The following is a 15,770-nucleotide window of genomic DNA, read 5'->3' as shown; positions in this document are numbered from 1 at the left end:
ATGAGTTCATGCAAAATGAAAAGAAACAAAAATATCAGTCACTACATAAAAATAGCGCTTATTCAATACGTAATTGTATATAATATTCTGTGTATATGTATTGCATTTTATATATTGGATGTCGCCAAACGAAATATGTTTATCGGTGTATAATTATATATAACATGCTATGATAATCTCAGACAAAAATTGTCATAATTGTTCATGTCGTGTTTAAAACATTATTTACAACATAATTTACTCACGTCCTTATTCAAAGGAACGCTAAAAAAATTTAAAATTACTGTTATTCAACCTTTTTTTATCACCTTTTTTGTGTTGAATGAAAAAAGAAGAATCAAAATCAAAGGACATTCTGTATTCAAATTAAGCATTCTGCTATAATGCCAGTGATATAAGAACATTGTAATCATAATTCAAACTTTCTTTAGCGTTCCTCGAAATATGTCTATGTGTGTATACTTATTGAGTCTTAAAGCCGAATTTACATTTGTCTGACGTGTAGTGTCGTGACGCGTCAGAGCGGTATCGGTTTCACACACACAACACAAACAAACACGTCAGATTGCGACACACTAATATAAATCTAGCCATATTAAACCTATGAAAACAATACAGTTCTGACGCGTCACGACACGACACGTCAGACAAATGTAAATCCGGCTTAAGTAATAGTAATGTATTTGTTGGTTATTAGGTCAACGGGGCTAAGTGTGGTTTATCATAGTGTATAAAGACGTATATTTTTATATATTATATTCTCATATATTCTTCTATATTAAAATAAAGTGATATTTGAATATGGAAGAATCGCGACTTTTCCAAGCGTTTGGGATTGCCGTTGTCAAATTAGCAGTACTAATTGCTTTTATTGCTGATCTGTTTTCATTTGGTGGTTCAACAACGATATACCTCTGGGTGATATTGATAGCGAGAGATAGTGTGTAGATTATTTGTAATATGTTTTATCTTTTTCGCAGCCGAGTTATTTCACCATAGTTGTCAAAGTGACCTCCACGAGTTTACTGTGACAGTTGTCGCTGGCGACCACGTGAAATACTACACAATTTTGTATGGCAAAATATACAGCAAACCTAACGGTCACAAGAAGCGACATCATTATATATACAAACATTTTACGCGGTCGTTAGCGAGAACTGTCACTGTAATCTTATGGTAGAGGCACTGATCTATGTTCTACTAATATCTTTAAATAGATTACCCCACACACTTTCCCCCAGTTGTCTTACTATTATTAATTTAAAAAATTGTCACTATTCCTTTAAGTATGTAATTTAAAAGATTTATTTTTTTATTCACTGAGCTTATTGTTTTACGTTTGTAAAGTTATGCTGTAAGATATAGTCACAGTGTAATTAATAAATATATGTTATTATATACTTACATAGATCGCTTAAAGATTTCTATGCCAATAAAAATGTAAGAAAATTAACTATATTATTTATTGTTTGCTTAAAAATAGATGATATTACATACTTACGAGTGGAACCACATACCTTAAAATTATGAACAAAATGAATCTTATTGTAAGCAGTTTACGAATAACAATTCCACTAATATCGATATCACAGCCTCGTAGTAAATATTTTATATCTAATCAGGTACATCACCTCTTATGGTCCTCTATAGGCTTGTTATAATTCAGACTTTGTAAATAATCTGATTTCAGGGATAGGCATGTAAAATAATGTATCAGCGCACAAGTACGCATGTGTTAAAGTTAAACGGTGCACGGAACACAGAGCATTAGGGTCATTTTCAGGTTAGTTTTCTCTACCTAATTCCAGTGACAATTTTTATCATTTAAGTATTCGAGTATATTATGGTGAAATATTAAATAATACACTCGAATATTCAATAATACTTCATCATAACATTGTAGAACCTTTAAATAATAAAAATTGCCACCGAAATTAGGTAGAGAAAACTAACCTGAAAATCACCCATTAGTACCAAGCCATATGTACGAGGTGTAAAGCAAATGCAAACAATCTCTCTCTCTTATACGAAATAAGGTTTTATAGTGGCGCAGTAACTGAAGAGTGCTGACTAATTAATCTTATACTGTGTCAACCGTTTTACTATCGTTTTTGTATCGTTTTAATATAGAGCTATTTTAAGTCTCAATAATCAATGTAGATATGAGGCGTATTATATACATATTCGGTTTTGCAATATTTTTTCGAATAACAAGCTCAAAATGCGTATAGGACGTCCATTAGCTTTGTATTTCAACCAGGGCACTGGAATAAGCTTTTTGGCACACAAATCTGTCCATTGAAGATTTGCTCGTCCGGGCAAGTGAGAGTGGTTTGCATACCGGTCACGCAGAAGTAGTAACTTTTGCACCCTGTATTTGGTACGGTGAAAAAGCCACCTTGTTCGCAGTTGTTGGCTTCTGTCTTTACCCGTCGCATAGCGGCGCACTGCAGATGTCGTGGCTCTACACAGGTGCGGCCGTCGAAGATCTTTCCGCCGAGACAAGACAGAGTTACCAGTCTGTCACCGCCTTCGCAGTAAAAATATCTGCAAAACGGTTTAGTTTAATGTTTATATGTTGTTAGTAGTTGCAAACATTTTTGAACAATGTTATTCGTGAATACAACACACCTATGACAACCCGTCTCGATTTCAGGGTGATAACCGTTCGTTAAAGAAAGGCAGGAGTGGTCTTCCACAGGGCAGAGTCCTGGTTTCGCCGGCACGCATGACTCGCCGTCGAACACTTTCCCTGCCTCACACGCGTACACCGCCTTCTCTCCCTTGTAACATGCGTAATACCCGCGGCACCCAGTGTCTAGCGCACGATACCGACCATCAGGTCGGCCGTAGCACGAGTCCCGTTCCAAGCTGGGACAGAGGTATCGCGTATCGTCGACACATCTCCGACCGTCGAACACTTGGCCCGAAGGACACGTTAACTTTATCTTTAGTGGTCCTTCACAGTGAAAATATCGCGTACAGTTAGATTCAAAATCCTGATAAGTACCACTTGGAAGTCCCTCGCAGTCGATATTTGGTTCTGGTCCTTCACAAGAAAATGCTTCTTTCGGGACGCAAGCATTGCTATCGAATACCAACCCAACATCACAAGATCCTCGAGCAATCACTCTTTCACGATGGCAGTTGAACCACGAAGAACAGTCACGCCAGTCACGGTGTAGGCCATCGGGGCGGTTAAAGCATGGGCTGCGCGCGGGTGGCGGGCAAAATGCCTCGGACACCGGCACACAGCCGCCGTTGGAGAAGATCTGACCTGTCTCGCATACGCCGCGGCGAACGACCCGCTTCGATTCGCACACGAAGTATTCCCGGCAAGCGGTGGACCGGTCCGCGTAAGCTCCATTTTCAACATTTTGGCATAGTGAGGAGCACACATCGTCGGAGCAAAAGTCTGCGTCACCGGCCGGTAGAGGTATAGAAGTGGAGCGTGCAGGCGGGCAAGTTTCAACGCAAGGACTGCCAGTGCACGATGTGACACCACGCAGCTCGGCACCGCTGCACTGTAGTGTTCGTCTGCACTGATGTGACGAATCTGGGTAGGTGCCATCAGGTAGGCCGGCGCATACCGGTTCGTAGCACGTGCCTGCGCCGCGCGTGCATGATTGTAGGACCAGATCGAACCATGCGCCCGAGGGACAGGAGTGGTCGATGGCTGTGCCGTTCTCGCAGCGGTAGTAATGTCGGCACGCCGTGCCGGGCGTTGCGTATGCGATATTATCCCCCATTGCACACACTCGGCGTACACAGGGTTGTCGACGTCGGGGTACGCACGCGCTCGCCGCCTCGCTGAAGGCTCGTCCCGGGGGGCATGAGTAGCGCCCCTTTATAGCGCCACCGCTGCATTTCATGTATACTCGACATTCTGTGTCGTAGTCCGCGTAGAGTCCGTCTCTGATGCACGAGATATCACCGCCGTCTGAAAATATTTAGCGTCTGTTTTAGACCTCGTCAACCTCAACCTTTATCGTATTTGGGCATTGTGTGGTCGCGTGGGAATACCGCTAGCAAAAAATAGACGAGTTAATTAGACCACAAACGTACAGACTGGCGGAATCGGAGGTAGAGAATAACGCACTTAAATAACTTTTGTAACATGGAAAAACTTGAGGATTATGTATGACACAACGAGTTTAATAGCAACATTTAGTAAATTTCTACAATAATTTAACTCACAAAATATTAAAAACTTTTGCTGTCCTAATTCTTACTCACTGACGTATACGATGGTAGCGAGTGCTACGAGCAGACATATAGCGCGCGCGGATGCGGGTGCTCGCGCAGACATGGCGAGTGCGACTGACTTTGGCGCTGAACGCCGCGGCGGCGGCATCGGCCGGAGGCTGCGTGGCGGCTGCGGACGCCCCGGGTTCCTTGACATTCGCACGCCCCCGCGGTAACCCGATCCCTGAGGCCCGGATGCAGCCTCTGAGTTAGGCATCTAGCGCGCTTTGCTCTACCGAGCGACGAGCGCCTGCCGCAGCATGCTGATTTCCGGAGCGGGTGCCTTGCCGACCGTGAACTTTGCCCTCTTATGTAACCGCACTGAGAACCATCCGGTGAATGGATTTCACGACGACGACGTTATGAATGAAATATTATTTTTTAAGACAATTAGTTTCAAAAAAAGTTATCTTGAAAAAGTTCCGCGTCGGCTATCAGAGTTCTACCGACAGTACAGTGTATTAGACTTGTAACTTTAAAAGAGGAGACCTGTGTGCAGCAGTGGGACGTAACTCTCATAGGATTTCATATACCTAGTGCACCCACCACTTCTGCCGTCTTAAGAAGAGGAACTGAAGCTACAATGCGGAATGAAGCATAGTTCTTAGTTAAAAATTCGGCTTACGCTGATTGACTATATAACATGTTGACAATTGCAAAAGAAAGCCCTGACAGCTACATTATGTGGTGCCAGTAAAATTTGTGAGAAATATTAATTAAGAGTTTCCGTATCATTTAAGAAAAAATACAATGCACTGCGATAATGATGTTGATAAGAGACATTCCCGATCGAGTTATTAAATGAGTCAAAAGACACTCCATCGTTATTTTTATTTTAAGGATGTACTCATAGCACGTAACTCTATTTTTATACTTTGTGTACCTCAATTATTATTCTGCTGCCGTACTCGTGGGAAACTGGTGTAAAAAATAAATGAAAACACGCGGAGATCGTGTCGAAACGTAATACATACTCGGTACTGAGGCGGAATCTCTGAGAATCTGCATGAGCATACGAATGAGGTATTGACATTCTTGAATAGAACTACGTACCATTAGTATACGTTGTTATTTGACATTGACCATGTAGGTTTCAGGGTAACAAACTGTTTACCCGAGTTTCTAAGCGGTGTTTATTGTTCTACATCTCTAAAAAGGTAGATATATAGAGACTGAGGCCTACTTTTGATTATAATAAATTCAATTATAATAATGCTACCATTTGTATTTGGTTCTAAACTAATTTTACATTTTTTTTATAGTACATAATTGCGCATTGGATCTCCATCTAACCTGATGGTAAGTGACGATAAGGTCGATGATGGAGCATGCACAGAATGCTCACCTAAATAATGCCTATTTACTCTCGCCCTGAAAAGGCCTAAAAATGTAGAAGCATGTAAAATGAAAAAAAAGAAGAATGAAAAATGTAGAAGCGCAGCGCTTTGTGCGAATTTTCGGAATATCCACAACATAGAGGTGGAACCCGAACCACATCTAGACCCCTGGTGATGGAAAGGGGTAGGCGGAATTAAATTGTGCAATTACATTTCAATCTCCTTGATATATCATGTTAAATACCATTAGCAGGCCAGTGTCGTAGCGTCGTTGCCATTGTGTTGTTCAGGATGTCGTGTGTCCAATTAGTGGAATTTATTGTCGTAATTCTTTCTCTACGTGGTGCGATATTTCCGCCGAGTTTCGCAGGGTGGCGTCCTTTCTCCTCTCTTATTTCCTTTGTTTATTAACTCTATCACACAATCCCTCACTACTTCTTATCATCTTTCTGCTGATGACCTCCAAATTTACACCCAGTCATTTATTCAAGACTTACCACGTGCAATTATTATTACCAGTGTGGACCTTGAATCCATTCGTCAATGGAGCCAGTCCTTTGGCCTTAAAGTTAACCCGTCCAAAACACAATTGATTATTATAGGTAGCATTTGGTTCAATTCTCGTTTAAATCTAGACCCCTTACTCCCTGAGGTTTTCGATTGTGTCTGTATTCCTTATTTGGACACAGTCAGGAATTTGGGAGTAATTTTTGATAAATGTCTGACTTGGAAGTCGCACGTTGCTGAGGTTAGCAGGAAGGTGTTTGGTCCGCATTTCTCTCTGAGAAGGCTTAAAAACTTTTTACCGACTAAAACTAAAATTACTCTGGCCCAGAGCATTCTCCACCCGATCCTGGACTATGCAGATGTTTGCTACCCGGATTTGTCACTCACTCTGCTCAATAAATTGGAACGGCTCCAAAATAAGTGTGTTAGGTTTATCTTCGGACTTCGTAAATTTGACCATGTCTCCCAATTTCGCGCACAACTTAAATGGCTGCCCGTCCATCGGCGTAGCGATCTTCATATCCTTTCACTTCTCTACTCAATTCTATCTCTTTACGCCTTTTTATCTTAAAGATCGCTTTACTTTCCACTCTTCTACACTCGCCGTCCCCTTCGCTCCTCTGATACTCTCATACTAAACTTCCCCTATCATACCTCTAGCTTTTATTCCAACTCTTTTACCATTTCGGCGATCAGATTGTGGAATTCTCTCCCTGAATCGATTCGACGATCCCCTTCTCTTGATTCCCTCAAACAACGTGTCAAGGATCAATTCCTCGACTCCTCCTCTACTATCCTTTCATTTATTTCCTACATTTATACTTCATTTTTCTTTTTCCTTTAAAAGTATATAAGCATTTAATATTATTGTGTATTTATTGTTATATATGTATTAATATTATTATTATTTGTATGTACATATATATCTACGTACATGTATATATTTTTATTATTACTTATTATGTAGTGTACTTATGATGATATTCTTTGGTTGCACCCCTTTTTGTATATTCGAAATGTCAGTCTTAATATTGCCTGGAAGAAATTGCTATGCTACATAGCAATAAGGCCGCCTGTTGCACATTAACTTACTACTACTATTATACTTAAGAGGGAGCAGAGGAAAAATTCCTAATCTTCGATTTGATTTTAAAGGGGTATATCCACTTTAAAGTTAAAAATAAAATATTGTATGAGAATAATATTTTATTTTAAGATAATCAGAAACATAAAACAATAAAATTTCCTCGATAGATAAAAATCACGAAATGACCTCTAATTTTCACATTTTTTCGATTTATCCTCGAAATGCTTATTAGGACAAAAATTAGATAATTAATTATATTTATGCATGATCGACAACGGTCACTACGGATTTTTTAAATCCCTTTAGTTTTAGGTCAATGAGTTTTAGAGTTATTCCGCTAAAACGAATTTGGTACTTTTAATGCGCAAAATTCAACATCTCTTGTCGCATGTCACGCGAACTTCAGGCATATATTTGTTTCACAAATTTGGGCTGAGCCAACGTCAAAACTTTTTTGGCATGAGAGCTCTTACGCTATTTGTATTGTATTTTAATTGTAATTTTATGTACAATAAAGAATATTTCATTCATTCATTCATACTTCGGTATCGGTTGCAATCAAAACGGCGAGGCCTTAGGGTTTGCTGTTGTTCGTTTGGGTAGCTCGGGACTATTTTAAAGTTCTATATAAAACATAGTGTCCCGAAACATAGCCTCCCAGTGGGCGCTGAAGACTCCTAGGGTTAGGGGCCTTTATGCTGGGAAGGGGCGTTGATGCTCTCCAGCGGGTGCTACCGCTTTTGAAAAACAAAACCTGAATTATCTATATAAAATACACTACATATATATATTTTTTTCTTGTGATTTTTTTTTGTGTTAATATAAAAAATACGTGTTTTCAATTATTTTTTGGGGTGGCGGGCGTTGAAATTTTTTTGTCTTGGCTAAGTGGGCGGTGAGCAAAGAAGTTTGGGAACTTATGATATAAATCGTCACACACTCAGTATTATTACGTTCTTTAACACTTTAATAATACTGACTGCCAGACAACCTATCTGGTTTTCTATTAAACTATGGATTCCAGAGCAACGGAATTAATTTCACGAAATAGTTCTATGAACACCGAGAGCAGAAAACCAATTTAGAAAAGTAAATTTTTCAAATTAGTTCCTCAAGGAATCTTTCTATCCGCGTCCTCATTCAGCGCCCACAGTCTCAACTGTCGGGCCACCGATGTTGTAAACTTAGAGATTAATTTATCGGCAATTTCAGGGTGAGCATTACCAAATTGGAAATCACTTAAAAATAAAGCAAGTCATCGAAGACCGATCGTCAGAAATAGTTCAAATATGTATTTGGAAGTGTTATTTTATTATGAATCGCAGTCACGGTATCAAGTTACCCGAAGAATGTCGTCTAGAGTGATATTCTTTAGACTATCATGTTACATTGGAAATACCTGTAGGCTGTTTGTTGAAGGTAGCAACAAAAGGTATGTGAGGAATGTGGACATCACTGCGGGGAGTGACAGCATTCCTGTCTTGGTAGTCTATTCTGCCGTGGAAGGCCACGACCAAAACATTGCTAAAACCTAAGTTCGTTCAAGAATTATCGGTCATAAAATAACACTACATCCACTTTACAAGGATGAGGTCCTTATAAAGTGGATGTAGTTTATATCTGGATAAGTAACATAAAAAATGTGATTTTTTTTTACAGTTGCAACGAATATTAGGTTAGTAGTATTGATTCACATTCGGCCGAATACCGAATAGCTAGGAGAGGGAGGTAGAAACAAGAAAAAAAGCAGTAAATAATCAGGTAAGTTTTATTAAAGCTGAAAATGCCGACAAGTGTAAGTTTGCGACAGCGCAATTTTTCGGCTGTTTATCTAAAAGATCAAAGAAAATATAACTAATTTCTTAGGTTTTCGCGATTGTTACACATAGGAAATGATACTATTTTTCCATACTATTAACTATTTTTTATAAAAATTCATTCAATAAAATAATTTGTAAAACTTAATGTAGCGTAAGTTGGAATGTTTTCTTTGTAAAATTAAAAATAAGGTATTTAATTAATAACTATTGTAACTATAGTGAAAAAATAGGGTGGTTTGCATTAATATTAGGCATAACTGGTTGCAGACTGTACCACCTTAATCAACCGTAACCATGGGACCTGTAAAGGGCCCGAAACGTCGGTTTGTTTGAAAAAACAAATATACGCGATTTAAGACCCGAAAAATAGTTTCATTTCCTATAAAATATAACTAAGTTATTTTTCTAAGAGATCCAAAAAGGTACCAAATCAAATGAAACTACCTGCTTATTATGTAGTTTTCTCATGTCTAAATAAACGCCAATAAATTGCAATTCAAAATAAATTCAAGTTTTTGAAAGATAATCAAATTTAATTTCATTTACTTTCTTCATAATTCATGAATTTAAGTTATAAACAAGTAAATTAAAATACCCATTTTTGTTTCATTGTATAAAATTATTTATTATAACTCAAGTGAATAAGTGGCATTTTTAGTGCGAATTTTTTTACGTAGGTTAGTCAGGCCGAATAGTGTGGCCGAATATTTTGCTATTCGGCGACGCTCCTGGCCGAATATTCAGTATTCTGTTAGTGACCGAATACACTATTCGTTACAATGTGATGGCCACATTACAATTTTTTAAGAAGGATGTCGAAAGCTGACCCAAAATCAACGAAGTGCTGTGCCGTTTTAGTTTAAACCTAGTTATTAATATATTTTTGTACATTTTTAGAAGTCGGGAATAAAGAAATTGCAAAACAGACACGAGCAGATTTCTGCCATTTGGGTAGATTTAATTTTTATTCATTTTCATTGCGACAGAACACGTTAACGTTGTATTAAATGTGGCAGAGTTTGGCAGATTTAGAAAGTACTTGCTGTTCTTTATTATAGGAACAAACTGAAAACTTGTTGTTTTCTGCTATTACGAACAAACATCTGAAGCGAAATACAGGGCAATGTTATAAACATAACCTATATCAAATTTATAACCCCAGCTTCTACAGGCTGTACTCAATTAGCTTTTTTGATGCTTTGATAATGAATCACAAGTATTAATAGGTCTCTTCAATGCACGTCGTCAAAAACACTGGGTCACAATTTACACGTGATGTCGCCATCCTTCTTTGATGACAGTTTGGAGTACATACAACGCATCTGTCAAATGTACAAAATTGCTGTTCTGTATCTACACTCAATCACCTATCCCGTTATTTCAGTTGGGTAGTTTGCTCTTCACATTCGGCTCAATGGCCCGGCAGCACTTCAAAATGTACTTAACTATTTGTCGCATTTATCTCGATAATACTCTAACGGTTCTATTCTCGGCATTACTCGATTTACCGTTGGAATCTTTACAATCTAATGTTGGGTTCTTGATTGACTATGTTCGTTATTGTAACGACGTAGCTAAATTGTAATAATCTGATCTTTGTGGGATCCGGGTATCGTGGTTGAGTAGGCTTAGAACCGTGTGAGGTAGACATGGAGAAATTCATTAAACGATATTGAAACATTAGCTTTTTAGAAATAGAATATAAGTACTCTGTAATAAGCGCGTTTGCGTATTGCATCCGATTCGTAAGCTTTCCGAATCCGAGACTATACAAATCTGGAAATTTCGAATCCTTCGGATGTCACTTGTGCACTAAGTCCGATTCGAATCCGAGAAAATACGAACATCGCTTGTACACCTAGAGATAAAATGATCCGAATTGATACGAATCGGACGTAGTGCGCAAATGCTGTTAGTCAGGTTTTTTTTTCAAATGCGGTAGCACCCCCCGGAAAGCATCAACGCCCCCGGATTGCTTCCGAGTGTGGCCTCAGAAACAATAGGCTAGGACTCTTCAGCGTCCACTTTGGAAAACTATACTTTATTACCAGTGTCTTTCGTTTTCATTATCATTTATTTTTTAAACTTGTTGAATACGTAGTTTTTAATGTCGGAACATCAATTTTCCGTGTGGTAGATATGTGGTAAAGATAAAAATGTCTATTTGGGTGTCACTTCACATTAAGTATCTCAACGTCGAAAATTGTAAACAGTATGGAATATCGAAAGTTATTGAGCAATTTTTTATTTTAAATTATGCCTTGTTTTACAGAAATAAACTCAATAACAAAGTGGACATCTCTAATGGTAAGGCGCCAAAGCTACGCGGATGAATTTTTTAGTAACATGAGAAAAAATGTGATTTATTTTTTGTGTATTTTAACGAATTATAATATAGTATACCTAGTAGTTCGTTTTAAAAATGCAATCTTCCGAAAGCCGAATTTTTATTTATCGATAGTAAGTATTTTATGACGAATATAGAGTCGAAACGCAAAACTGCGATGCGACGTTGCATCGCAGAAATCTACGGGCTCGCACGACGCATCGCAAGAATTTGCGAATTGCTCCGCATCGCGCATTCCTGAGATGTTCAATCTTCTTTGTGTTTTTACCTATATATGCTTATCGCAGACCACATAAATCCGTGATGCTTATCAATCGGAAATACTAGAGGTGAAAACAACGATATCTCGATGGGTCCTAAGTAACAATTTGATCATTTTCACTTTTTTGTGCGAAATGCTTAATTTCATTATAATCTATAAGGTAGTGTTAAAACAAAATCAAATATATTCAAGGAAATCTCGAAATTCAAGGAAATCTTGAAAATATACCAGATTGAAAGTTTGGAAGATTCTCCGTAAAATTGTGATTTTGTGCTTTGGCCCTTATACATAGGACCATCGTCCTATGTACTAGCGTACTAGATGCGGCGTCCCATACACACGCTGTGTTTCACTGATGTGCGGTGAAGACGGTGCACATTATTTAGTTGGTTGTCAACGATATCTATGTACTTTGAAAAGTACATAATTTGGTGATGTACTTTTAGAGTTTTAGAGTATTCGTCACTAATGGAATACTCTTATAATTTGTTGTTTGTTTGAATACCACTACAGGAATTCCCTACTTAGGAATTTCCGATTTAATTATTGATTACTTTACTTCGTGTAGTAATTTAACTTTTTACTATGTCACGGTTCAACGCTTTTAAAGACTTAAGTAAATAAATTGTTATGGTGACGTAGAGAATTTTTTCCTTGTGGTCGCGTAAGATGAGGTCAACTGATGAAAATTACGGACATACATGTCCGTAATTTCGTTGTCATGTAACAACATGTCTTCCTAATCAAATTTGTGTTGTAGATACCTCTGCATGGGTAATGATATACATATACATGTTAACCAACTTAAAAAAAGGAGGTGGAGTACCAATTCGACTGCTTCTTTTTATGTGTATGCAACGCGATTACTCCAAAATTTATGAATCGATTTCGATGATTCTGGTTCTTTTTTGTTAGAAAGCGGTCTCCTCAGTAGTGCTATTGAAATCTGGAGAAAATATTCCACATGTAAGGATGGCAAATTGGAGGATGAATCTGATTTGTTTATCCACTTTCAGACTTGGTAAATAGATGTATAAAGTTTTTTTCGGTATTTTTTAATAAAAAAGTTATAATAATATATTTCATATTACTAGTTGCCTCAGTTACGTCTTATTTACATGCCGTTAGCCATTCAATAAATTTCTATTATAGAATTTTAATACGGAAGTTATTAATTTATCACTGGCGACGGCGCCGTTCGTCGTACCGACCAGATTCCTTCCGCCGTCGTGCCCCGTTCCCTTGAGCCGCCAGAGTCCTTCCAACTAATGCGATCTGATATACCTTTTTATATTTCATATTATTATTTTTCGAAAGTTAATTTGTCATTATATTATGTCATATAATTATTATAGATAAGATAATTTTATATTATTGTAACTTAATCTAATACAAGTACAAATTTAAAGGAAGCTATTATATTATAATAAATATTTAAAAAGGAATCTTATATGTATTACGTGAGGCGCACTATAAGTTTCCGGAATGAATAAAAAAAATACTATAAATGGTCAGAAATGAATTTATTGTTTCTCAAAATATCCTCCGTGAGCGTTAATGCACTTTTTCATACAAATGAACCAATTTTGAAAACATGCCACACCTCCGTGACAATCTCTGAAACATATTTTTCATACTCTTCGACAGGTTCTTCAGGCGATGAAAATCGTTGGCCGCTGGTTCTTAATTTTAGAAATAAATAAAAGTCACGAGATGCCAGGTCGGGACTGTACGCGGGATGGCTCATAAGGTCAACGTTGTTCAGCTTCAAAAATTCATTTATCTGTCTGGCCGTATGAGAACTGACATTATCGTGGTGCAAGATGATACGGCGTTTACGGTTATTTTTACGGAGTTTGTCAATAACTTCCGGCAAACAAATGGTCGTGTACCAATCACTATTAAAAAAAGTTTTATTTAAAAAAGAAGCAATCATCCAGTTAGAGGCACTTTGCACGCGCCACTTTGGTTGGTTTCGGCTCATCTTGAAAGACCCATACGCTCGATTGCTGCTTTATTTTGGGATCGTAACTATAAATCCATGTTTCGTCACCTGTTACTATGTCCAAGCACCATTGCATCATTGCACCAAGTGACTCGATCCGTTTTTTGAGCATCAGTCAAATTGTGTCGGATCCACCAAGAGTACAGCTTTTTCACACCCAAATGTTTGTGTAGCATTGATTGTATTTGACTCATGCTTATGCCTAAAGACGCTCGAATCTTATTGTATGTCACATGCCTGTCTGTTTTGATCAAAGGCGCATAGCATCGATGTTCACAGGAGTGGACTGGCGACCATCACGAAATTCGTCATTGAGATTCACACGACTGCGTTTGAATTCTGCAAACCAGCTATGAATAGTCGTCTTGCATGGTGCTTTATCGCCAAAAGCACTTTGAAGCCGAGCGAAGCTCCGCTGCGCTGTTAAAATTACACTTCAAGTCGTAGAAAATCATACTACGAAATTTCAAGAGTTAGATCCATGGCGATGTAGACAACCAATTTTTAAAATGACGCCACAATGTAAAAGCAAGTGACAGTCAGATGAAACAAATTGTATTCTACAGCCAAAGAGTTTCATTTTCAAATGTTAATTATTTTTTAAATATTGCTTATGTAAGTGGCCAGTTCCGGAAACTTATAGTGCACCCTTTGTATACAATCTCCATAAAGCTATATGCACAATTAAATCTTAGAGATCGTTCGATTCGTATCAGTTCCGCATCCGAGAAATGACGGTCCGGAACGTCACAGGGATCATTTTATCTCCAGGTGTACAAGCGATATTCGTATTTTCAAATCGGCCTTAGTGTACAAACGACATCCGAAGTGCGTCCGGTTTTCTAGATTTATAGTCTCGGATTCGGAACGAATACGAATCAGATGCATTGCGCAACGCACTAATAGTTTAGTTGCGATTTCTAAACTAAGGTGTAGCGAATAGCAACACATTCAGTTTGAAATTCCAAATTTTAATGAACTTGTTTTTGGCGCCTTTTTCTTTGTTGTCATTGTCATTGTTTGTTTTTGGTTTTCTGTTCGTAGCTGTACATTGTTTAAATAAACTATAGGTATGTACATTTCCGTTTGTCTGTATAAAAGGTTTAGTAGATGAATGGCCATTTCGCGAAATAGCTAATCGCTAAAACGACAGCTAAATCGCCGAATAAATTACGCAACAACGCGGTAGTCTAAATAAGTTATCAACTTTATGTGTGTTATGAAAAATAATTTAAAAAAATATCTTTTATCCTTTTACTTTTACTCTACTGTGATTTTATATCCTGTTCTGTTCGCACTGTGGGATAAACACTATTTGCAGACCACAGACCAAATATTTACTTCCGTGCTGCTGACCGTGTAGTGGTTTAGTAGCAGTAGAGCTCATTGTGAAAGAGTTCGTCTTGGGAAGTACTGCCACCTTAATTATTTCTGCCGCAAAGCGGTAATGTGAGCATTACTGCGTTCCGGTTTTGAAGGGTAAGGGTACTGGTGATATTACAGGCACATCGGAGTTGTCAACTTGTCTCTCAGGGTAACGCCTGCAATGGCAGTGTCCCACAGATCTTTATGATTTAAAGTTCTGAGTGGTACTGCAACTGTTATGGACAGGTATACCGCTTACCACCACACATAAGAAACAAGATCAATCACAAGAGCTGACTTCCGCCTGTTGGGGTTTTTATATGTACTGTGTTCCCACATCGGATGTCATAGATATTGTGTAACAGTGTTAATAATAGTTTCCATTTGTTCTAGTCAACATATTCATACTTCCTATAACGACTCTTGCTATTTGTACAATCGGCATGATAATGATAATAACAAATAATATCTAATGCAACATGGTAAATTTTACCTAAAATTAAATTTTTTACTTCTGCTATATTTGTATCTATAAGTTTCCGGGACGAACAAATTGTGCTAAATGCGAATGCCAGTCAGAGTTTTTTATCGCAAAGATCTGAGGGTCACTGTCACAGCGCCTGTCGCCCTGGGACACAAGTTGACAAGTCTCGTGTGCCTGTAATTTCACCCTTACCCTTCTAAACCGGAATGCAATAATACTCACATCACTGCTTGGCGGCAGAAACAGGTAAGGTTACAGTACTTCCCTGGAGAAACACTTTTACAAGGTTTTTTTTGTAATAATAAAATCGG

The 15,770-nt window shown here is 38.0% G+C and overlaps 1 protein-coding gene across 1 annotated transcript; it reads right to left on the bottom strand.

Annotated features, from left to right (window-relative positions):
- Window positions 1-1,870: 1,870 nt before the first annotated feature.
- On the bottom strand, window positions 1,871-4,462 carry LOC113233958 (proprotein convertase subtilisin/kexin type 5-like). Its single transcript, XM_026469198.1, has 3 exons — window positions 4,237-4,462; window positions 2,632-3,940; window positions 1,871-2,547 (listed from the first exon to the last, which is right to left on the bottom strand). The coding sequence occupies exons 1-3, from the start codon at window positions 4,460-4,462 to the stop codon at window positions 2,253-2,255; spliced, it is 1,830 nt and encodes a 609-aa protein (XP_026324983.1). The 3' UTR covers window positions 1,871-2,252.
- Between the last annotated feature and the right edge of the window lie 11,308 nt (window positions 4,463-15,770).

The sequence above is a fragment of the Hyposmocoma kahamanoa genome, unplaced genomic scaffold (genome assembly GCF_003589595.1).
Source record: "Hyposmocoma kahamanoa isolate Upper Pololo Valley unplaced genomic scaffold, ASM358959v1 102, whole genome shotgun sequence".
NCBI classification, from domain to species: Eukaryota; Metazoa; Arthropoda; class Insecta; order Lepidoptera; family Cosmopterigidae; genus Hyposmocoma; species Hyposmocoma kahamanoa.
Note: the sequence above shows the minus strand (reverse complement) of the source record. Positions and strands in the feature narration are given on the sequence as shown.